The sequence below is a fragment of the Camponotus floridanus genome, unplaced genomic scaffold (assembly GCF_003227725.1).
Source record: "Camponotus floridanus strain SB8 unplaced genomic scaffold, Cflo_v7.5 scaffold21, whole genome shotgun sequence".
In the NCBI taxonomy this organism is placed as follows: Eukaryota; Metazoa; Arthropoda; class Insecta; order Hymenoptera; family Formicidae; genus Camponotus; species Camponotus floridanus.
This window is the reverse complement of record NW_020229337.1, coordinates 655633-681128: the sequence shown is the minus strand read 5'-3', so window position 1 is coordinate 681128 and position 25496 is coordinate 655633. Positions and strand designations below refer to the sequence as shown.

The 25496-nt window shown below is 34.1% G+C and overlaps 1 protein-coding gene across 7 annotated transcripts; it reads right to left on the bottom strand.

Annotated features, from left to right (window-relative positions):
* Positions 1 to 6678: 6678 nt before the first annotated feature.
* Positions 6679 to 25066, bottom strand: LOC105253084 (transcriptional coactivator YAP1). Of its 7 annotated transcripts, none has more exons than XM_025408437.1 (8): positions 24479 to 25066; positions 23009 to 24361; positions 9091 to 9377; positions 8663 to 8868; positions 8374 to 8557; positions 8121 to 8180; positions 7971 to 8056; positions 6679 to 7418 (listed from the first exon to the last, which is right to left on the bottom strand). In XM_025408437.1, exons 2-8 carry the CDS (start codon positions 23716 to 23718, stop codon positions 7323 to 7325), a joined length of 1629 nt encoding a protein of 542 aa, XP_025264222.1. In that variant the 5' UTR covers positions 23719 to 24361; positions 24479 to 25066; the 3' UTR covers positions 6679 to 7322. The 7 variants fall into 7 exon arrangements, with proteins under 7 accessions (XP_025264222.1, XP_025264223.1, XP_025264225.1 ...); XM_025408438.1 differs by having other exon boundaries at positions 24586 to 25066; XM_025408439.1 differs by having other exon boundaries at positions 6687 to 7418; positions 8663 to 8847; positions 23009 to 25064.
* Between the last annotated feature and the right edge of the window lie 430 nt (positions 25067 to 25496).

Here is a 25496-nt window from a genome sequence, read left to right as displayed (position 1 = left end):
CTGATTTCTTCAAAAGAGTGTGGAGGCATTGCTCTTTCTCTCTATTTCTTTCTTTCTCTCATTCTCTCCCTCTCTCTTTCTTTTCCAACAAACCCTCGTAAAGAAGAAAAGACACGGTCACAAGGAAAACGGGTCACAAGGGTGATGACCATAGTGCACGCGTCAATTCTGACCACTTTTTCAATGTCGATCCTCGCTGCAAGAATTTTTTTCGTTTCTTTGCCATCTCCTCTACCTTCTCAGTTCGCTCTCTCCTTCACCGTCTGCCGGGTTTCATCACCGACACCCGATAGACTAACGAGGGGGAAAGAAAGAGAAGGAGGAAAAGAGATTTCCGTTTTTCCGCTTCAGCTGTATGCTGCCTGATTCTATTTATAGAGTAGCACGCGGACTCTCGTACGGCGGGCATCATTCAGGGGGGCGAGTACGGAACCGCGACCGGTAAATTTTTCCTGACGGCGAAAACAGGGGGAGATCTCGTGATGAGGTATGGCACGCGTTCACCACGCGCCATGCGTGTGTGTGAGCATACCGTGTTTAAAAAAAGTAAATAGAATTTGAATAAAAGATTGAATAACATGTTTTTCCGAATTATTCATAAGCAACAGATTCTTTTATTATTAATTCGATTATCTGATATATATGTGTATATATATATTCATTAATCAAATTTTGAATTTGAAATTTATTATTTAGAGTATAACTGGAATAAATTATTTTTTATTTATAAATAAATTAAACGTACTTAATAATGTAATAAAAATAAGAAAAAATGAAAAATATATTTATTTTTTTTGCTTCTCTATATATTTAATTTTTATTGTATTAAATATACATAACTTATTTATAAATATAAGAAAGCAATTTATTTTATATATTTTATATATCGTAACGTAAATGTTAAATCCAGATAAGAATTTAATTATATATTAAATAAATTTCCATTAATCAAATCGTTGTAATTTCAAAAATAATCAATTGTTTCCTTTAAAGAATTTGATATATTTCTATTAATATAATTACTTACAATACTTATATTACTTACAATACAAGAAATTTTTTTGAATTTTTTAAAAAAGTTAAAAATGTTTTTTTTTTTAAATAGATATAGTTTGACAAAAACATATTTTGCAGATTTATTTATTCATAGGACAATACTAATAAACAATGCATCAGTAATATCATCTATTTTATTTATTATATTTAATAATTAATGTTCAATTCTAGAGAAATATCTTTCCAAATGTGATTTATATTTTTCGTAGCCTGCAAATTTTTGCAGATCATCGCGTACAACGCACAAAATGGCATTTAAATAGAAGGGCTCGACAAAGGCATCGTCTCTATGCACATTAAGAATGAGTTTTAATGCACTGTATCCGGGTTCTGAAAAATGTGAATCTGTGGGGAAAGACGCGCACAAAAAATGGAAACACCCGCCACGAATCAAAATCCACATCGCCCGGGACGAATGATCGATCTACAAAGTCATCCTCGTGTTGCTAAAGAATCATCGGCATCATAATATAGGCAATATCGTATCGATATAAGGCAATTGTGGATAATTTTTTTTTTAGGCAAGAAAAAATATAAGTAAATTTCTTTCGTCACAATATTCATTTTTTTATATTTTCGCATAGTCAATGTGTGTGTATCTAGTAGTTTTAAATAATAAAGGTTTACATATTCTCTTTCTATAAAAGTCTTGACTTTATTTTGATGCATTTTTATAGAAAATCTTTATAGATTTTTTGAGGACGTTAAGGAAAAATATCTTTCTAAATTTTAAATTGTACATATATATAATTGTACATACATATAATTGTACATATATATAATTTTGTATTTTAAGATGCGCATTATTTTTAATCTAATCTAATCATTTTTTATTTAATCTAATCTGAATATTATTATGCATATATATATATATATATATATATATATATAAATAATTAAAACAAATTTTAATTTACTATTTAATTTCTATTATAAATTTTTCACGCTAACTAAAAGTCAGATTCTCCAACGTCTATTATATTTCATTATAATTTTTATATTTTTTTTATATCATAACATTTTATTGTATTATAATGATAGATTACATTAATAAGAATATGTTACTAAAACATTGTTAGAATGATGTATTACACGCGTGACGGGATTTAAAAAATGACAAAAGGGTAACACCGACCCTTTTTCGAATGATGCAACCTGTTGAACGAAGGGAGGATTTAATTTTTTTATGCGCGCGATCGAGCTCGTATTACCAGTCATTCATACAATAGATATCAACCTGTCGAGTGAAGGGGAGTTTTTTTTCTCGCGTTAGTCCCATTAGATACGGCCTTGTTCACAGGGGAAGAGTGTCAAGTGCCGTTTTTTTTTCATTGGCTTTTTATAATCGAAAAAAAACTCCCTGCATCAAAATGTGAGGAACAAGTGTAGTTACCTGAACGAGAGGGAGAAAATGATAGCATAACATCTATATTGCCCCATCGGTTATAAAGTGTGTTCATTTTTTTTCTTGTGCATTTGCTAGCAGCACGTAACACATTCTCAATTTTGTTTATGTAAAAAAATTAATTTTATTAGATTTATTTTATTTTATTAGATATTTAATTGTAAAAAAAAATTAAATAACTTAGCAAAATAAATATATGTATGAGTTTTGCTAAAAGTTTTACATGGAGGAAAATGTTTTCTCTTTTATATTAAAACATTAAAATATAAAATAAAAAAAAGGAAGAAAAATCTAATCAGAAAAGAGAAATCTTTTCTAGTGTATAGAATTTTCAAGAATTTTCTTGCACAAAATTTCTCAGTATTCCTTTTTTTGTCCTTTGTTTTTGAAAAATCTACTTTTCCGATACAAAACACATTTTTCATCGGAAAAACTGATCGGTGCACTTCACAAGATTTTTTCCTATGAATTTTTTTCGAATTCACTTCTTTTTTACTAATAATTTTAACATTTGAAAATTATGTTTATTGCTACTAACTTCTTGAACACTAAGAATTTTAGGGTGTTTAAAAAACTCTAGACGCGGACAATTCTAGATCCTAAGCACTTTTCTTTGACAAAAAACGAAAGAAAGAATTCTCTAAAAACTCAGGTATCCAGATATTAATCCAGATACCTAACCTAATCCATGTCTTCATCCTACCCTTTTCTGTAATCGTTTGTCAAGGCGTTTTTTTTTGGACGTTTTACTACTTTCACATCTAACTGCTTCCATAAAGGCTAAAATTCCACTTTTACGAAATCCGATTATTCAGCGATTGAATTTTTAGATTTTTATATCTAAAAATCTAAAAATTTTTAGGCACGGATCATCCAAAATTTAATTTAATATTAATTGAACAAATATTTTATATTTTTATGTTACGTTTATATTTTTGTTTTCTCAGAAATTATATTATATATTAGAAATACTATGTATGGCTAATTGCACAGCAGTAATGTTTTATTCTACGATCTTAATGATATCGAAGCGTAGGAAAAGATTTGAAGGTAAATAATATTACTTAGCAATAAGTAAGTAAATAATATATATTTATTGTTATCATTATTTTAAAGGCACTTGTTATCAATATAAAAATTTATGTCACAAATAACTTCCAATGAGCATATTTAAATACTGATATTAAACAACTAATTGTTTTGTGTGTTCTGTATATAATCTCAAATATTATATGGACGCGTGTTATGCGCAACCTAAGCGGGGAGTTTCGATATAAAAAATCGGATGAAGGCACTTGCATAAGAGTTTCCGTGTCGCAATGCTCCCCGAAATATAATCTAGACAGTGTTTAGACTAAAAGCAAGATACAGTATGATAAACACTAATAGTAACGTTATATATATTGCAATTAAAATAATACATTAAACGCACTTGGTCTGACGTTTCTGGAAGACAGTCGATCGAATCGACGATCGTTAAGAAACGCGTCCGATTCGAATAATAATATCGATCGGAAAAATATCGTGGAACACGGTGAACTTAAATAAAATAAAAATAAAATCGGCTTAATAAAATTGGAGAATGTAAAAATAGGGAGAAAGAAGCGAATAAAAGGAAAACTCAAAATTGGATAAAACTCAAAACGCGTATACGGAATAAAACGCATTAAAAATGTTTCGATTACAATTCCAAATACGATCAATCAATACCTCTGATCGATACTCATTCTTTTTTACACAAAATAAAAAAGTTTCACGTCTACCGTGTTCGACACGTGACATCGTCCTGTCTTCCAGAGCTTCAGCCTAAAAATACGGATAGTGACACAAAGATCAAGTTAATGTTGAAATATATACATATATATATATATATATATATATATATATATATATATATATATATATACATACATACATACGTACATACATACATATACATAACACGATCACTTTCTTTTTTACTATTTTAGAAGAAAAGAAAAAGTAAACGAGTCAAAAATGTTCGGCATTCGCACGGCAAAGTTGAAACGAAAAGACAACGCAGAAGCGTGCGAATAACGAAACGAAAATTTTCTTTTTTTCTCCGAGACTTTTCCCAATTACAGGAAAAGGCGGGAGAATCAATAATACGAAAAGTTTAAGTCGATAAGATTGTCGATATGCTTAACATACAAAAAATTAGAAATTTACGCAACTGTTTTCATTTTGGGACAAAACCGTGTATGGATATTAATTCTAAACAGATTGCGATATAAATATTAGTACAAATTTCATATTCTTGATTGAAATAATTATTTTCTATATAATTTCTCATAATTTTGTACATTGTATATATTGTCCATGATTATACATATAATCAATCGAACGATTGCTATTTACATGAGTTTATTAATCTGTGAATATCGTTGTCTGAAAATAAAAACAGTTGCTTAAATCTCCTAAAATTTTCGCGTTTTTTCGTATTTTCTAAGCTGCCACATGATAACTGCAGAAAATGCGTTATCTTTTTCACCGAAATTATTTAATTTCCAGTGATAATTAGGCCGAGTTGATTTATGAGAAATATAAAAAAAAATTTAATATTAACGGCCTTTTTTCTCTTGTCATTCCAGTATCCTTTAACTAGAGAGACAGGATGCGGAAGCTTTCTTATGTAGATAAAAGATGTTCATGTAAATCTGTAAATATTTGTATATATATACTCTTCTCAATCTCGTAATCTTTATCATGTAACTGTATATAATAATGTATAAAATGTAAGAGAAGTTTACAATCTAACAGGATATTTCTCGAAAAATACTAATATAACTGCAATCCGTAACAATATATAGACTTTACATATAAAAAAAATATATATTCTATCTCTCTCCCATTTTGCATTTATTCTCGGCGAAAACTCATTCAGCCAAGACTCTAAAAATGTGTTGCCTATTAATAAAATTATGTTCGCGTAATGTTTCGATTGTAATGGACGGTTATTGTCGAAAAACGACGACCGGCGGTCGTGTCATGTTAATTAATTATAAAGATAAGGCACTCTTATACAAACACATGATCGCTGTAAAAAAATACACCACAAGCGGGATCGCAAACGTTTCATTATGATCCGTAATGTATCCCGAAATTGGCAACTCACAGAAATTCGCCTTCGATTTCTGCATATTGAACATTATACAACACGATTGTATATGTCATATTCGTAATATTAACAAACGTCTATATGTCATTAAAAATTTCTCGATCTTTGTCCAGTAAATATTACTATTGCTCTGTAACATTGATTCGAAATAAGTAATGATCTTCGAGTAATATTGATGAGCTTTGAAAAGCTTCATCAAACATGATTATGACTTATATTCTTAGATTATTAACTGTATCTTTGTATAATATGAATTATAAATAAAAGAACGATTATGTATGTATAACAAAATTAATAATTGCAACATTCGTGATCTGCAATCTTTAATTGTCACATATGTTAAGAAAAGAAAAAAACAGAGTATTAATTTATTCACAAAAAACAAAGTAACATGTTAATTATCTATTACTTGACAATAATGTTTAATGCGACTCAATGCCATAAAATAAAAAATACAAAATCTTAATGCGACAGTTGATTCGTAACATGTTAATATATTATATTTAGAAAAAAGTGAATTCTGACTTGAAAAAATCTAGTATCATATCAATTTTTACGATTACAGATTTACTGCTTCACGAATCGCAATATCATTAGTGTGTTCATAAAACATTTCAATGCATAATGATATTTGAAAAAGAGAATGTTACAAAAGCAATTAATAATAGATATACATCATGAGAGATTGTTAAGTTCAATGAATATGTAAATACGAAATAGAAATTTTGTTGTATAACACAGTAAAGTATGTCCGTACATTGCAGAATATCAGTTTGTAATTGTATTTTCTTATGCTTTGCATATAAAATGATTTAGACGAAAGCTAATGGACAAACTTTTGAACTTTTATGAAAATATCAAGCAAATTTTCTGAAAATATTTGATACAAAAATATCTTAAGATTTCGATGTATTGTAACTATAATAGTTACTCTTCATATTTTCATGATAGATTACAATTATTTTATTTTTCTGCAATATGTAGCACAACAAAAGATTGCAATCATCACAATTTATGATGATTTATTATATATATAATCGATCCTGAGAGGAAGTTCTCTTCTATATATATTTATAATTCATATTATAAATTGTCACAAATCCAATTATCATTTTTTCTCTCTCTCTCTCTTTCTCTCGCTTTCTTTCTCTCTGTCTCTTTGTTTTCTTCTTTTCTCAGGCAGTGTATAAGGAAGTATAAACTTATGTACAAAACGTTTAGAACTTTCGCACGCACATACAGACACACTATCGCACCCTATATCCGAACGAAAGAGAAAGAGGAATAGAAAGAGAGAAAGAGAGAGAGAGAGAAATCGGAAAAATGGGAATCCTTACACGTGTTTACGTATATATCAACATATACAATGTATACATATATATTGTTGTTATTATCATACATGCATGTACGTAATATAGATATACATATATGCATGTATATACGTATGCATACGTGTCTAAATTGTTGAGCATCACGCGCAATTAAAGGCCGTATAATTTGAAAACTGTTGTTGCAGATATGAGCTTTCTCTATAAAGTTTTCTTATATAAACAATTTATTTTAAATATATTTATTATTTTTATATAGAATAAACCAAAATCTTTTTATTATTGTAAAGATTCCCTGAAGAATCTCTCGTGTTATTGATTGAAGGCATCGATAATGCACGGTGCTACTTATGTGTGAATCCGCGTAAATACGCTGCAAATGCGATCTTCAATTCTACAGCCACGTCAGCACGTTGTCTGCTTTGGTCGTGTTAGGATTTATGAGTGATTGTACATCATCCAAAATATCACTGCTAAAGTCCTCGCTCATCTGAAACAATAACGATCGTACATGAAAAAAATGATCATATATATATACGCGTTTTAAATTCTTTATCAATTCAACAAATTTCTAACAAATATAGAAATTAATTATATAAAAATTATTAATATGAAAATATATAATTATATAATTATAATTAGATATATAATTATATAATTATAATTTTACGACCCACACACATATGTATAAATCTGGTAAAACAGGTATATAAAATTATATAGTCAATTATTATATTTAAATTAAAAATTATTTAAAGGGAGATTTATGCAAAAATTTATCATCATGATAATAAAAATAAATTTATCTAAAAATGATATGATACTCGTTATTAGCAGCTATTATATAGATTGATGTAGAAGTGATCACTCGCAAGAAATTATTTAAAAAATTGAAAAAAGGCGAAAACTAATAATTCTGTTAATGGATATGTTAAACTATTATTACATCTTATTTCAGACAATAATTGTTTGTTAATGATTAAAATTCTATAGATACTTATAATTGCAAACTTTTGTAACTTCAAAATACTGTGTTACCTACATGAAGAGACGGCAAGAGATCGTCAGTCGAATCGATGTTATCGCTCAAAGTTGATAGATCCGGTGTCTCCATTGGCGCACCCCCATCTGAAAAAAAATGTCACGTCTTAAGTATAACTAAACGCAATTTTATACCGTTGTAAATACGTACTTAGGTATTTATGGCTTCGGTATAATCGTTTCGTAAGATCAATCAACGCACAGTGCCTTTCTGCAATCGGAACAATCGCGCAAAATAATTATTCATAAATCGAGAATTGAAAACTCTTTGACAACAAAACAAAACGGACAACATTCTTTTTAGCACAATCTTTGGCAAATGCGGTGATGGGTACGATGATAGCGGGATACGTTGCGGGTTAAAGTTTCACATTCTGAAACATTTTTGCCCAAACTGCTCTTACCGCTTGTGCCGTCCATGTTGTCGTCAATATTGGCGAGGAAGTCTTCCGGAGTGTGGGGGAGGGAATAAGCGGAGCCAAGTCCTAAGCCACTATCGGCGCTCTCCTGACGTGCGTGTTCATTAATCCCCGACAGGAATGGATCCATGGCGGCGTCCGTGGTGCTCTGCCGCAGCATCAGCTCTTGCTGCACAACAACGAACAAGACATATCAAAACGTGACTTATCAAAAAGATGGTTGCATGCGAACTGTTATGCGATATTACTTTGCGAGCAATCTTTAAGTACTAACCTGACTGCGCATGATCTCTTGTTGCCGTTGCTTGAGGCGTTCACGTTCCATTTGCAGTGACTGAAGACGAAGTTTCTGCTGGCAGACCTGCAGGTTCTGATTACTTTGAATGACACCGGCGGGCTGTAGCCAACTGTTTTGTGGTAGCATCGCACCGGATGCTGGAGTTCTCTGAAGATGTGTCGCTAAAGCAACAATGATATCTTCTAAGAATACACAAATGAAAATTTTTTTGAGACAATACTTCATTGTAGAAATTCAGGTGAAATAAATGACACGCAGATGGTTCAATTAAGCAAACTATTGTTCAATAACAGAAAGATGAGTGTATCTTAAATGTTTCTTGATTCTTGGATTTAGAGAGGGAAATCTATTTTGCACTGCGTTCACCCTTCACTTGAGGAAGATTGGAATTTGTTAAAACTTACGAATTCGCGGATCGAACCACGAAGTGGTGCGAGTCTGATGATTGATGAAGTAGATCTCGCCTTCGGTTGTGCGTGCTTGTTCCCATCCGTCGGGCAACGGACCGAGCGAGTTGGGGTTGGATTTGCTGTTCTCGACTGCGGCTGCTACGGCTGCTACATTTGCGGCTGCGGCGGTTTTTCGCGGGTCCTCCCATGTCGTAGTGCGCGTCAGGTGACTGAGCAAAAGAAGATTATGCCGCTCGTTAGACGGATTGGATGGAATAGTAAATAATTGTAAGTCGTTGCCTCTAAAGGATGGAGAGAGAAAAATATTAGCATTAATATTATAATTAAAATTGCGGAATGAAATGAAAATGTCTTCAATGTATAAAAAATGACTTTCTTTTAAAAATGAAAAAATATTACACATTTTATCAGATACAATGCGTTATGGCAATATGCATGTACATATGTGTAAATTATATATATATATATAAACAAATACATAATTTTCGACTGAATGCGTCACGTGAAAAAAGACTCAATCGCGGAAGTAATAAAAACAAGCAATTAAACTTAAATTAAAATTAAAATTAAGTTTAATTAAACAATTAAATTAAAGAAAAAATAAACAACTTAATCTTCATCATTCGAAGATTTCGAAAACCTCGACCCAGATAATTTTTCTATTTTTTATATTAAAATAATTGTCATATTAAATATATAATTTATTTCAAAATAATATAGCCCAAAATTCTTTGCTTTTTTTTACGATAAATAGCTATAGCTAATACATTTCAAATTCTCAATTTTACTATCATAAGAAAATACATGGAATTGCGAATTTACATTCAAAAATACTCGATTGCGTTTGCGATGTGTGACAATATAATATATATAGAGTATTAATTTATTTCGTCGAATTTGACGAAATCGGTTCTCTTTGTTTTGCAAAATTGTTCCGATCGTTTTGAAGTTATGACTGCGGATATATATATATATATATATATATATATATATATATATATATATATATACTCGTATATAAATAATTGGCGCAGGACTAATCGGCCCAGGTAAAAATATATTTATACAGCGCACTGTGCCTTTATCAGAAACGTAAATAATGCGATTGCGTACGCGAAATTTAACTTGAACGTACGTTATATCGAGCACTTTAATGTTAGCTTCAGGTGCTCGATCCGTGGAAACTGAATACGCGACGCGGCACGTACAGTTATCCACATATAGTAGGCGCGTGCTAAAAATACTTCCATTCAAAAGACCGAGGCGAAGCAGCGAGGCGACGTGGGTTAGAGCGTAGGTTTTGACGCCCAAAATAAAGGCGATCTTTTAATCTTGCCATCTTTTATTAAACATGTGGACCCGATAGTTTCCATGAATGTCGGATACGTCTTGGATTAGTTCGAAATAAGGAAACTTTTTTAAACGTGTCTTATCGCAGAATTCGGTCAATTTACATGTAACATGTGATAAATATTCTTATTCAGGAATATAACGAATAATTGTTTAAAAACTTTTCAACAATGTATGCGTATATTATTAAAATAAATAAAAGTTTATTCGTATCTCTCTTTTTTAGACAATAGATATTTTATTATAAATCAATCACTTTTGTATGTATTTCGTTAAAATAATAATAATATTTAAGCCTGCAAATTTTAATTTTTAAGCGACATTTATATTTATTTGAATAAATTTTTATTTAAATAAAATATAAATTTTTCTGGGTATGTATATATAAAGGAGGAAGAGAGACACGAATAAGTTTTTAATCAAATATATTTACTTTAATATATATGTATGTGTGTATATTTATATAGAGTAAATGATTTTTTTTTATTCTACTGGATGCGTTTAAGGATTAGCTAAACGTGAACGACATAAAGTATGTTTTTCTTCTTCGTCGCAACGATGGATTCACGCTACAGTTCACGGAGGAGGGCAAAAGAACGAAAGGAAGTCTGTTTTGCACAGCACGCGCGTGTGACGTCATTACGCGATTATATTTCTGCACCCACACATCAAACTACAGACGGTACCTGCGTGACGAACGCGTACCTGCCTTGCAGTAGGCACGCGTTTGTAAACACTACGTCAATCCGACTGTTCGATTTGTTAATCGCCTCGGGACTATTCAAACGATGCAGCTTATCATTTTCGATCAAAAAAATTTAAGCATATAAGTAGGAATTAATCTTTTCCTCTAGCGAAAAAAAATATCAAACTTTCGAAATATTTATATATTTTAATTGATGATGATGCTCATAGATTTTTCACACGTTTACCTCCCAACATTTTCTTATGGAAATTTTAGAAAAACGCATATAAACATTTTCGAAAAAAATTACTGTATTTATCGCGGAAAACGCTATCGATATACACGCTCCTTTCTTCCTATTGCGTTTTATTAGTGCGTTTTATTAAAATGATATTTCGTCAACGCAATCTACGCATTTCGCGGATCTAACTTCCACAATCGTTCATTATATCATTTTGACATACATGTGACGATAGTCTGGGGAGTCGTGAAACACCCTGTACGGTGTTTTTCACCCTAAAGCCTATAGAGCCTGCAGCTCTCGTGCTTTCCGCCGCTCCCGGTTGGCCGCGGTCCAGCAAGAGGAACGGCGCCGCGTTACGTCGCCCCCCGCGGCTGCTGTGGGCCCCGGAGAGCACACCGGACGGGCGAGATAAAGAGAGAAAGAGAGACAGAGAGCGCGGGTGGAAACGGGAGGGGCGGGGTGGAAGCAGGCAGGGACGTAGAGCGACCAAGAGAACGCGCGTCGGAGAATTATAAGAGGGTCCGGTGTGTGTGGCGGTTGTGCGCGCGCGCGCGCAGGCTCTACGGTGTATTTTTACTCCGGACATCACGGCGCCGGACAACTCGTAAATAGACACTCTCGTATCGACTCTCGCCTCCGCTGCACTCTGCTCTCCTTCGTCGGCTCCCGCAGCCTCCTTAATCGCGGGCCTCCCTCGAGACTCCCGGCTTTTCGCGCTCTAAGGGTGGGTCTCGTCCTCGCCCTCTCTCTCGCGAGAAACACGTGTTCTGGATTGAAAATCGAAGAGTTTCAGGGTCTAATGATACGAAGGGTCTTATTATATGACCGTGATCTCGGTTTTTGACGTTAGGTTGATGGGCTTCATTTAACGGATCATTCCTTGACAGATTTAGCGTCATTAGGTCACCTAGAATCCCCGGATCTTTAAACGAGCAAACCTTCAGTCAAGATTTCGAAAGAATCGAGAATCTTCAGTCAAGATTTCGAAAGAATCGAGAATCTGAATAACGCGCAAATTTTTTTAATTAATATTTGTAATTATTGGCAATTGTTTTCGAAAAATCAAGGTTTCAGTGCTCGATTGAAAATAATCTTTTAGTCTTGTTATTGTCGAACATGTTGCATTTAGGCTCTTACGCAATCCCGGAAGAAAGTGGATTGAATATAAATACAAATTGAGATAGAAAACTATGCCGGCAAAGTTGAAAGAAAAGAAATGACGCATCGCGAATAGATAAATTGTTTATATCGACACTAATTAGAGTCGAATAAATTAATCTCTGTGATAACGGATTAATCGAGCGTTTGTTTTGACAACGACATAAGTCTTATAAGACATGCTTGTCGAAATATAGGCATATCGATTTGCACACAAATCATAATTATATACATATGTATATAATGTATATAATTACATGTTAATAATATATGTATAATATATATGTATGTAAAATTGCTAAGATTTCGAAATTAAATTTATGCCATTTTAAACATATGACTGATGAATAAATTGTGTAAACAAAATCATATATATATATATATATTTCGCACCTCGTCTAATATGGGAAAATAGCATTTAATAACAATTTAAAATGTCGCTCGAAATAATAAGAGGAAATTGAAACACGTTTGCATTAGAATCGAGACTGACCTTTGGCCGCTCCGAGACTTAAAAGCAACAAATCATGATTTTGTAATGAAATACACAATTTGCATATCTATATATGTATAATGATCATATGTTAATTGTCTGTCTATGACTCGCAGATTCACGTATTAGCAAAATCACACACACTTATATTTCTCATGAAACGTCAATTGGAAAATAATTTTTCGTAACGTTAATCAAGGTAAGATTGATACAAATAGAAATTGGCCACAATGTGCTCTGCGTTTCTCTCTAATCACTTAATCAAATTCGAGCAGATCTTTTGAATGAAAATAAAAAGGGGAGGCATATAGAAATACCATAATGCATACAAATCATCTTATGCATTTAAATACATATTTTAGCCCCAAATTACGAGCCGGTGAAATATATTTCGCAGGATACGTCGCCAAGATTAGGGGATTAACGCGAAATAACTTATGCGATGCGATTAAGATGTCACACGCGATATTTATGGTGCAATCTCGGGAAGCACTAACGGTACACGAAGTTTAAAGTTAAAAGCATCTCCATCATTGAGCAGAGATTCCTACACTCCGGATAACTATTTCCCGTTTATCCGTATGTGAAATTGTTGATGTCGCGGCCTTACTTTCGCGAAAATGAGTAACGCGTGTTGGAATCTAACGCTCTTAGTTAATAGAATTCTCGTGAGAGGACGACAAATCGAGCTGGTTAAACATCTGCTTTGATTTCACGATATATCTGTGATAAATGTATCGATTTTTTAACGATCAACGTTTTCCATAATTTTATTATCGAATAATTTCAGGAAATCAAACGTAATCTTGCGTGTTAAATTTTTCTCGATATAAAAATATATTACGGTTCCTCTTTCTCCGCGATATGTCCCCTCAACTCGAATCTCAAATTAAATATATTCGAAGTAAAATAACACGAAAACAGAGAGAACATCGACAGTCGGATGGAATATTCTGGCGTTCCTCTACATCGAGAAAATTTTACAATACGAGTCGCGCGTCACGTTGCCTTGAACTTTCGATACGTTTACCCCGCGCTCCCGGCGATCTATCCTCGTGTCTGGCATTCGCATTTGTCGTCTAAGCTCTCTCGTGTACAGGTGTGTCGAGGTCTTTAGCCTCGGTGCAGCGCGACGACGAGGTAACTACGTCGCGTCTCTGCCAACGATGCCACCACAACGGTAAATTTCATTCCAAAACTATCATGTCACTTAGGTATTTTCTCGTTAAAGTGGACACGTTGTGTCCACCCAAAGCGAAAAATCTCCACAGATGAATCTTGCGAAAATTGCATTTAATCTCGTATCTCTATTCCTAGCATCCTATTTTAATCGTTATTAATATCACATTTCGAGTATTCGGAGTGTAAATTTATTCTAAGCAAAAATTTATAAATGCAGGAAAAATAACGAAATGTATTTACGCTAATCGATCCGATCTTGAAATACAACAGGATACACCGATGTCGCATACTTTCACCTGACTTTGATTTGGAAATATCCGGCAACCTCGAACTGCTCTCGAAACTGATACATGCACGTATAAATATGTCATTTATTTCGAAAAATCATTAATCATTGCGGCATATATTCTCGTGTATGATAAAAGTCGATAAAGATTAAACGTGATATCGCTTAAAAAAATAATATCGTTTGATTAGCTTCTATTTAAACATGACACATCAGCTGATTCTTTACACATGATTTCTGTCCCAGTTGAATTTAAAATAAATTTACCTATACATATTCGTGCCTATATACATTCTCGTTATTTTTCGAGCTCTCCTGGACAATCGACAGCCGAGACAAGAAGTATCGCGTATTCTACACCGATAAGACGTGACTCGACCATAAGTGCTACATGAATCGACGCAAACGTTGGAAACCTTGAAGGAATGCTTGCGTCTCTTGTCTGACGAAAGACGAGCAGCGCGATAAGAACGCACTCAAGTGCTAACCGAAAGCCATTGTCTCACCTGTATCGAATAAAACGATTGAAAAGGAAACGTTCTGATCTCCATTTATTTATGATTTTTTAATATATCATATAATCACTATAAAAGAGACGTACTTTTTTTATTTTTATGCTATAAAATAAATTTGAAAGATCCTATCCTTAAAATTAAATTTTATTCTGCTCGAATATCGATAATCATTAAAAGATTTTAAATAAAAGTTTTATTTTTTGCGTTAAAATTATTTCATAGTTATGCATTCAAATTTCTAATTTTTAAGAAAATCATATTTGAAAAAGATATAAACTAATTCAATTACTAATTAAATAAAATGATTTTATAAAGGTGATTCTTCCGAATATTATGAAATCTATATTATAATCGAGAAAATATAAAAAATATAAAATATAACATTCTATTGTCTTGCATATACTATTTTTAAATTTAGAGATTGAAACCTATTCGTAAGAAAATTATATTCATATATCAATAGAAATATCTAAAATCTGGTTTAAAATTTTTTTTCGTATGACCGATTATCTCTCTGCTGCTTTTTTTATTCTAACATTAATATTGTGATACAGAAACATAATTAATTAGATAGAAATTAGAAGATAAGATTAGATAGAAATAATTATGATTAATGAATACTATAAAAGTCATTATTGATGGTTATAGACTTAAGCGATTATTCCATTTAGAAAAAGTATCATTCATATAAAGTATATACAGCTGTATTATTATTTCTTTATCGTTGAAAGAGTATGTGTGAATGTATATGTAGATGTTTCAAAACTTTTACCTTATTCGATATCGAATAAATTTTATTACACTAATAAATTTTTATTAGCTCGATTATACTATATGTATTTTTGTTCTTTTAGCGCTATATCCTATATTTTAAAATGTATTTAAGCAACATGTGCAATGAATACGAATATAAAATAGCATGTACTATGCGGTTTTCGGATATATTTATCATATACTATATCATAAATATGAACTTATATGAACTTGGCATTAAAGTCAATAGAAAAATAAAAAAATAAAAAAATACAATATTACAAACGATTCTGAAAAAGTACAAGTAAATTTATGATATTTGGAAAGTTGCCTTTTTTTGTAAATATATTGTTTTATATATTTGTAAATATATTGTTTTATAACGATGCAACTATAAATAAAAAGAAAATGATTATAAACAATTACAAACTATAATTCTGAATTAAGATATATCAACACTTTTTTAATCTTGTCCTTCACAGTAATTTTTCAAAATGCCATATTTTTGTAGCTTCGATTAAGAATGAAGTTAACATTACTACAAACAAAATATTATTTTCTGCATTAAAAACTTAATTTATTAAAAAAGCAAAGGGTTATGTTCACACAAATGTTTGTCGCGACAGTATTTGTGAATGTAGAAACGAGAAGTTTATTGGAATACATAAAAGCTAGTATGAACTGGAATTATTTGTCCGGACAGGGCGCGTGATAGAAAAGAATCATATTTTCCTCGCGTGTTTGGAACTAAAATAATACTGAAATAAAGCATCCAGTTTTTACAAAACAGGATGAGACGATCGCTTTTTTTGCACTAAAACACAACACACTTGATAATAATCGATAACACGTGATCAGATACCTTTTTTTTCACAACTTTATGAATGAAATGGACAGAGGATTAAAGATCCACGCAGAGTGCGTGATATTTTCTCTAATAAGAATACAGAATGGACACGATATTAATACGTGATGTATTATTGCTAAACGATGTACGGGGAAGAGTATGATACAATATTATTCTCGGATTAATAAATGGTTGGCTTGTTCGCGGTAGAAATCAACTACACAAATTAGATTTTAATAAGTCCCAATGCTGGACAGGATCCAAAAGCCTTGAAACGATCGATAGTAATTGGACAAACGCGTGTTTGACAAGAGGAAGAAGGAAGAAGAATGATTGAATAAGTGAGTGAATGAGCGAGAGTGAGTAAGAGTCTTCTTGGAAAACTTCAAAACGGAAAGAGATCATATTATAACGTTACATTTAGAAGTAAAGAATACAAGACTAAAATTCTCATCAATAGGAGTACTATCTTATGACAAATATATATATATATAAATTCATGAAAGAGTACTCGATATACGATATATTATTACGATACAATATATTTTTATAGGAAAAAAAATTAGCTTTGCAAGAATAACTCGAAAATGACAGATTATATTTTTTAAATAAGATCTTATTTTCTCTAAAAAGATCGAAATATTAAAAATATATTTAGATTTCTTTTGAAATACGATAATAAAATATAAAAATGAAGATGCATTTATTGCAACAATATAAATCTACATATGCGATTCTTTAGTCCAATTTATAATATTTAATCTAGATTGATGTCATTATTTTTGTTTTCAAAAGAATCTATCACATTCCATGCTCATGAGAAATAATTGGCTTCCAAATTCAGAATAAATATAGCAATGTTATAAATATGAAAAGCACACAAACATCATGATCAACAGTAACCGAAGTATCAAATAAATGTAAACCGGCAAGTAGTAAAACAAGAATTGTAAGACTGAAAAAATACAGAAATAGAAAGGCAAGTCTATCTATAGTAGAGAAGTTTGTAAGATAATAGAATTCGATAGAATTTAAACAATGTGAAATATAGTGTCAGCTGAATTAATAATATTAATATAAAGATTTTGATTTTTTAATATAAAGAGAAGCAAGCGGAATATTATATATAATATATAATATATATTATATAAAAATGAAATATTATATAAGTGAAATATTTTTATACGATGCGATTATTATTGATCTATTAAATGAGATTATGATTACGATTTATTTAGTAATATAAACAATAATCGTAATAAACAATAGTAATATTAATATAGTAGTAAAATAATAGTTGTATATGTACTTTTTTTATATTATTATTAAAAAGTCTACGCACACATTTTAATATTTTATCTAAAATTATATATAAATATCAAATTCACTATTTAAAAAGTATTATCATTCAAGTAAAAAGTATTATCATTCAAGATAAATGTCGCGCAAAATATCTGTTTTTATTTGCCAGATCTCGAAACTTTGACAATATTGTTTCTTTAATTTTTATGCAAATGCATATGCAGCGAAATGTAGCAAAGATTCTTCGGAGTACATGGCATCGAAATAGCATCCGTTGTTATTACAAATAGCAAATATCGCCATCATTACGCTGTTAGAAGGAAAGAAAAGGGACGGTCTTTTCCCGCGGTGATCATTACCGCGTAATTCAGCAAGCGTGCAACTCGCTTCGCTGCACTTTGCAGCGCACTTTACCAACAAGCTCGCTGCGCCTCGTATTACGCCTATCGAAAAAAAACGAGCTCTGCACTCTTTTGCTTCCGCAAAATTCGCCGACGTTCTGTAGAAAATGGAGCGTGTATGAAAACTGAACTGTGATGAAAAAAAAGAACGCGAGATGTAGGCGATTTCTTGCCTTCTCGCAAGATCAAAGATCAATTTAAGTATTCCTTGGCTGCGCAAAAAACCGCATGATGCGTAAAAAAACGCTTGCTATCGTCGCAGAGATATATCGAAAATTCATTAATACGATATGAATCGATACAACATACGTGTGTATCGACGCGTTTTATAGAAATACAGATGCGTCAATTCTCGAAAGTCGATGACGAGAATTTATCCGCATCGCTGAGATCAAGAGATTTGTGCTGTTCATGACAAAAAGATCTTAACTTGTTCCTGATAAAAAATGACATGATAAATATATCGATAGCGAGATAAATATTTAATTATCGGCCAAGGAGAGGGACATTTCCTTTCCTTTATGCATCTTTGCGTTCGGGAATAAACATGAAAACGACGCTTTCGATTCACGCATAAATTTATATAGCGCAAGAAAATTTGGTGGCGTAATATGCGGTAGAAAATTCCGACGCGATGCACATCGAAGAGCCTTTCCATTCTCTCCATGCAAATGATTTCTAATGATTCCTTAGATGTGAGCATTTCTTAAAATAATTTGTTGAATTATTTTCGCGCTGCAATAACGAAAATCTAATCGTTTTTTCGTTATCATATATCTCTTTTCGAAAATTGTTAATGATGATTGTCGAAATACGTTAATATAAAATTAATAAAAAAAAATAATCCTAACATATCTGTCACATCGTACCTAAATTAATGTACACACTCATAACGTATTTAGATACGACAATTATCTTCGTAAAAGTGTTTTATTTTATTTTGCGAAACACTACTTCCTATTGACCTTCTACGCGATAATGTATCACGAAAAATAAATTTCGATCTTAGAAACGGAGCGCGTGATTAAAGTGTAATTAATCCATTATCTCCTAAATTGCCTTATGTTTCAAGGATATCTTGGATATTGTTAATGGATTTTATCTTCAGGGTGATATCTAAGATAGGTATCTTGTCTCAGCTATACTAATAGCACTTGGCATCGTCCATCGAAATCACGAAGTTTCGAAATATTCAATTCTAAACATGACGAAGTCAATTATATTGCAATCCCGACAATTTTAAGAGACCATCACACAGAACTTATACAAATAGCAAGTAGTAGAGAAAAACATAAAACGACAAAGGTAAAAAGAAAATTAAAAAAAAGAATCAAAGTTATGTAAACGATTTTGCAAGATCAAAAATGCATATGCATTTTATATTGAATTATTGCATTTTAGTTCTGGTATCGTCTCTCTCGTTCTTTCTTATCTTTCTCTTTTCTTTTTTTAGATAAAAAATGGAATTCGCTTGAACGTGTGCAAACATGAAACGTATTCTTTGAAAATAAATCCGCTGCGCGCGTGACCGTAACCGATTTTCAAGCAGGTAGGAAACGATGGATTTGAAATAGGACCGATTGCTCAGGTAAATGAAATGTTGAATAAAAAGATTAGACGAAGAAGGAAGTCTTTCTTTCTCTCAAAGATATTTGTATGACAATGCAAGAAGTAGAAAAAAAATCGTAGATAAAAAAACTTCGAAAAGCACTTCGAAAAAAACTTCGAAAAGCACTTCGAAAAAAACTTGGCTTAAAAGACAATTCGAAGAAAATAATGTAAAAATTCAATATTAAAGTAATTAATATAAAGTTGCTTTTCCAAATGTAATCGTAAATTATTTTCATTTCACTAACAAGACCCAGAGCTTATACAAAATGTGGAATGATTCACAAATTTAATATTAATGACAATGGGAGCTTTCCAGCAACGACACAGAATATCATTCTATCTTTGTTGTTTACTGATATTGAAAGAAGATAGAATGATACGCTGTGTCACTCTGCGTCGTTGCTGGAAAGTTGCTGTCCCACTGTGTTCTGATGATAACGTTAAAATAGACTTTTTCTTTGAAAAAGGAAAGTGTATGACGCGAGACTATATTTTCTAATTAATTCTCTTTAAACTTGAAAAAATCGAAAAAATAATCTTAAAATTAATTTTATTTATATATATGTTATCAAATACAGTAGAAAATGAAAAATTTATGAATATGACAAAAATCGTGAATTTTTATTCCACTATTTAGTATAAATAATATTTCTCAAATATTATTTACACAAATCAATGTCAAGAATATAACAATATATTTTAATAATCTCTCTTAGATAATAAAAAACAGATATCCCCTACAACTACAAAATGTTGTAAAATCAAGATGTTAAGTTTATGTAACGAAAGAAAATTTTTAAGAAATATTTAAGAAAATTAATCTAATTGTGAGCCACATTGGCAGGTTCGTTGAGATTCGAAGGATTGAAGCGAGCAACGGAGTTTCTCACGACAGGTGACACGTGATGGCCCTGGCAGTTACGATGGCGCAGATGGAGCAGGTTGGGAAGCTAAGATGCATGGTGGGAGGCCGACGCATCTCCTTCAGAAGCATCGGAAAGATATGAGAGAGCATATTCCAGGAACGAATCTAAGGGTTCCTTTGTCAAGTCTCACGTAAAAACGTTTCAAAACCGTGATTGTCATTACTTACAATCCTATTACGAGAGATAGGCAGTTTCACATCTACTTTCTTTTATCAGCTTAATTTTTTTCGTTTTTTCAGAAAAAATAATTTACATAATTTTTGAGAGATAAATGAAATATTTGCAGGAAATATATATTTATGAATTAACAGCAAATATATATAACAGAAATTAATTTCAGATAAATTCTACGTTAAAAGTTTCAATTTGTATAAACTTTTGGTTAATAAAATATATTTGTAATATTGAAAATTGAATATGATAGGTAATGATTTCATCTATTATTTTCATTAAAATAAAATCGTCGTTATGTTCAGAGAACATGCTAATTTATTTTACTATAAGTCACACATATTTTCAGAAATATCTTCTTTCCTATAATACAGATCCAATTCAAAAGAAATTTTCGTCTGTTCGATATAATATATGTATTAAGTTTTTTTCTTCAGAAATCTTAAAATTTTTATTTTAATAATGATGTCTTCCGTGTATCCGATGATATGATAATTAGTACATTCGCGTCGACTGTGTTCACTGTCGAGCGTGTTCAGTTTCGAAGGCAAGAGATACTAGCAGCAACGAAGAGAAGCTTAACGGATAAGTCGAGAGAACGCATCTTTCTTCTCTCGCCGCCTATGATGAGAAGTGATGGGGGCCACGGAGGGGCAACGAGGAGCAAGAAGGAACAGAGAGGAGACGAGTAAAGTCGCCGCGATAAAGACGGTGTCGGCCTTGAGGTATGCGGGACTTCTATGCGGTGAAAATTACCGATGGCGATGAGTCGCAAAACTACCGTTCTTTAATGAACCATAGCGACGCGTACAGCGTGAAATTTGTGTTCAATTTTAGAAAAAAAAAAACAAAACTATTTCACTGTTCCGATCGTACACGGAGGCATTTTGTATTTCACGTTACGTCTTATTGTCACGAGATTATTTTGTTCAAGTAGATTAATCTGATAAGAAGCCCGATTAAATGATTACGCTAAAAACTCTCTATTGTTAGATATGTTTTTATAGCTTCAAAATCGAGATTTTTTTTTAATATAGACTTACGATTTAACAACCTCTTTACGTATCAATAACAGTAGAAATAGCAATGAATACTTAATTTTCATACATACAAAAGATCTTATTTTCTATCTGATGTTATGGAAAAATTTTAAATATATCTGTTTATGAAAAGAATCTGTTCAGTTAAAGAAAAGATGTTATATATAATTTTGGAAATATTTACTATAAAAATACGTATGTAAGATGATATGTATGATTTTTCAATCTACAGCTTTCAAAATGCCTAAGAATCTTCCTATAGGATTATGACATTAGGAATGAGAAATTGTGTAAATTTTTTTCCTGAAAATACATCGAATAAATTAAATTTTTTAAATGTTACTATTCGATCAATAGCATAGATTAGTGAAATATATCAGAAATTTTTTTCTTTTATTATTTTACATTAGAAAATGTACATATAATCTTAATCTATATGTATTCTACATTAATAGCGAAAGATTATATATAGCGATTATATATATAACTAAGCTTATAATTTTAATTAAGATTCATTTATTTCTATGTTACCTTTTAATCTACATTTAAAGAGAAATATATTTCGATATCACAATCTATATTATCAAGTACGAATGATAACATATAACGAGTAACTTATTTCGATATATAATGCAAGAAAAAATACATACAATTTCTCGCTCATGTCATAATTTAATATAACTGCAGGGAATATAAACATTGAAACGAAACTCAAGTATATCCATTTTACTCGACGGAAGAAACGAAATGAAAGAAAAGTATGCGCGTTTAAAGGTACCGATTTACAAGAAATACGCTTTCGACTAAAATTGTCGGGGGTCGGAAGAGAAAAAAAAAGACAAAAAGAAGAAGAGACCATCTCCGGTCGTTGCGCGGAAAAGATCTGTTCCTCCGCCGAAATCGAGTCGCGAAAAGCCAGAGGCGAAAAAGCAGCGTGGAGTTACTCACTTGAGGAAGTAGATCTGGCCCTCGGCGGTGCGTGCCTGCTCCCATCCGTGCGGCAGCGGGCCCAGGTCGTCGACCTGGCTGCTGATGACGTCGTAGCTGCGCTGCTTCTGATGATGATGGTGACGCGCGTGCGGCTGCGGCGCGTGTTGGGGCGCTTGTTGCGCCGAGGCGTAGGTCTGTTGCAGGGAGGCCGGGCTGCTGTGTGCGCGGGGATGAGCGACGGTGAGACCGGCCGCCGCCGCGGCCGCGGCCACGGCGGCGGCGGCCGCGACCGCACCTGCGGCGCTATTCGCACCTCCACCACCGCCGGCGCCTCCGCCGCCACCCGCGGCCCCGCCGGCACCCGCGGTGCTACCGGTGCCGTTTCCGCTTCCGTTGGCACTTACGTTAGGCGCGCCGCCACCGCCGCCGCCACCGCCGCCCCCGCCGCCGCCCCCGCTGCCGCCGCTCGGTGTCGCGGCGGTACCGAACGCGGAATCCGCGGAGTTCTCGCGCGAGTGCGAGATCGAGGGGCTCTTGCTGCCGGTGGACGGCGGATTGAAGAAGGAATCCGGCAGATTGCGCATGCGCAGCGGCACCTGTAGCGGCCGCTTGGAGTCGGGCTTGAGGACGGTGTCGAATAGCGCCTGTAGATCGGACTCGGAATTCTGGTCGACCCTGACGACGAGATTACTCTTGGACAACTGGTCCACGTCTTGGTTGAGCGCCATTTTGGATCAGATCCGCACGTTCGCACGCGCGCGCCTGCCTTCTCTTCCTCCGCTCTTGTAACAATCCGTGTCCTTGTCCCTCCTTCTTCGTCGGCGTATCGCCGCGTCCTCGTTGCTCCTTCTGCGTCTATCCGTTCTCCGTTTCCAAACGCTGCGACCTCAGCTCCCGTCTCGATCGCGGTTGCCTCCTTCGCGGCGCGTACCTATATATCGCGTATCCGCGTACGACGTAGCGGGCCTCTCTCGTTCTCGTTTTCTCTCACCTTCCCTTTCTCTCCTACGAAACGTCTCGTTCCCACGGGACGACGCCGATTCTCCGAGCTCGCTCTCGCTTCTACCTGAACGCCTCGTGCGAGACGGGATAGAACGACCGGGATAAGCCGTCGTCGCCGTCACCGCTGCTGGTATCCAGCAGCGTTCCCCACGATACCAATGGGGATAATCCCTCGCCGCCCTCCTCCCCGCTGGCTACCTCTTCTCTCGCCGCTCAATCGCGCTTCCCGATCTCCGTGTGTTACGGGTGGCCTACACCGATTGAGACTGCGGGACTCGCTCTCCTCGTCGTCTCTCCCACCTCTCCGACGTATCGGCTCGCCCTACCTGCGTAGACTCGTGACGAGCGCGAGAGCACAGGAAACACGACCTGAGAAAAAAGAGAAAGATAGATGGAGAGGAGGGGAAGAGTGCTCTCTCTCGAGTCTTCGAAGATTCCGTCTTGCATTCACCAGCGACGGTCGCTAGCACTTGGACGATAACGCACGTCGATGATATATTCGCCAAGACGAAGATGTCCGGGAAGCCCTCCCGAAACGTCGTGGTGCGCACATTCGAGAGAGAGAAAGAGAGAGACAGAAGGTGGTCACTCACGTCGCCTCCGTTTCCTCGGATATGTCACTACGGTGATAACAATGACGATGACGACATCAGCGACGAAGACGATGACAGCACGATTGCTCGGCGAAATGATACGGCGGGACTCGCGACATCGCGCGGATACAATCACGATCGCGATTGTTCCCGACTGTTCCTTCGCGAGACGACCGGATGACGATGGTGGTCGGACATTAAAGCACCTCGGGGCGAGGAAGTCGCGCTCGCACGTAGATGCAGGCACGGATGCGACGACAAGAAGAAAGGAGAGAGTGTCACTATCCTCTTCTCGAGTCGTGGCACCGACCCAATCCCGCCGTCCGGTCCTCTCGAGCGATGACTGATGAAGACTGTTGCTTCGGACACGGTCGCGCCGTCGCGTTACGTCGACTCTACGAGGCGAGGATCTGGCAACCTGTAACGCGTTAATGATGCGCAGCTCTGGCAACTACGCGTCCAGCCGCGAATCGCCAATCGGGAAAAAGCACTTGATGATGCTCGGTGTCGGATCTCGCCCCGAAGCGCCGAGCCAAGCCGTGTACTCGGCCTGTTGCTCCAACCTACCTATCTACAGGTTCCGAAGGCGTCGTTGGTGGTACCAGCGGGGAGGGAGGGAAGGCCCGGGGAAAAATGCCTAGGCGCGTACTAAACGCGCGTTGATCCTTTTCAAAGTAGTTTCCCTTAGGAGTATTTTAGCTTATTTAAGAAACCTTCAACTTCCTCTTCAATTGTTGTGTGTGTTTCTGCTGTAAAATTTGAAATAAATTTAATATTGAACAAAAGAATATCGTTTTACAAAAGTATATGTTATTATTAGTTGTAATCATTATTATTTTATTACTAATATTATTATTTAAATATAATATTATTATTTATATGCGATAATTTTTTTCAATATAAATTTTACT

Bases quoted from the DNA above. Each gene is read 5' to 3' on its own strand.
- LOC105253084 (XM_025408437.1), bottom strand. From the start codon at position 23,718: ATGGCGCTCAACCAAGACGTGGACCAGTTGTCCAAGAGTAATCTCGTC. The intron at 8,869-9,090 runs GTAAGTTTTAAC...GTGTATTCTTAG, and splicing joins GTGGTTCGATCCGCGAATTC to AAGATATCATTGTTGCTTTA. The intron at 8,057-8,120 runs GTACGTATTTAC...ATTTTTTTTCAG, and splicing joins CCGAAGCCATAAATACCTAA to ATGGGGGTGCGCCAATGGAG.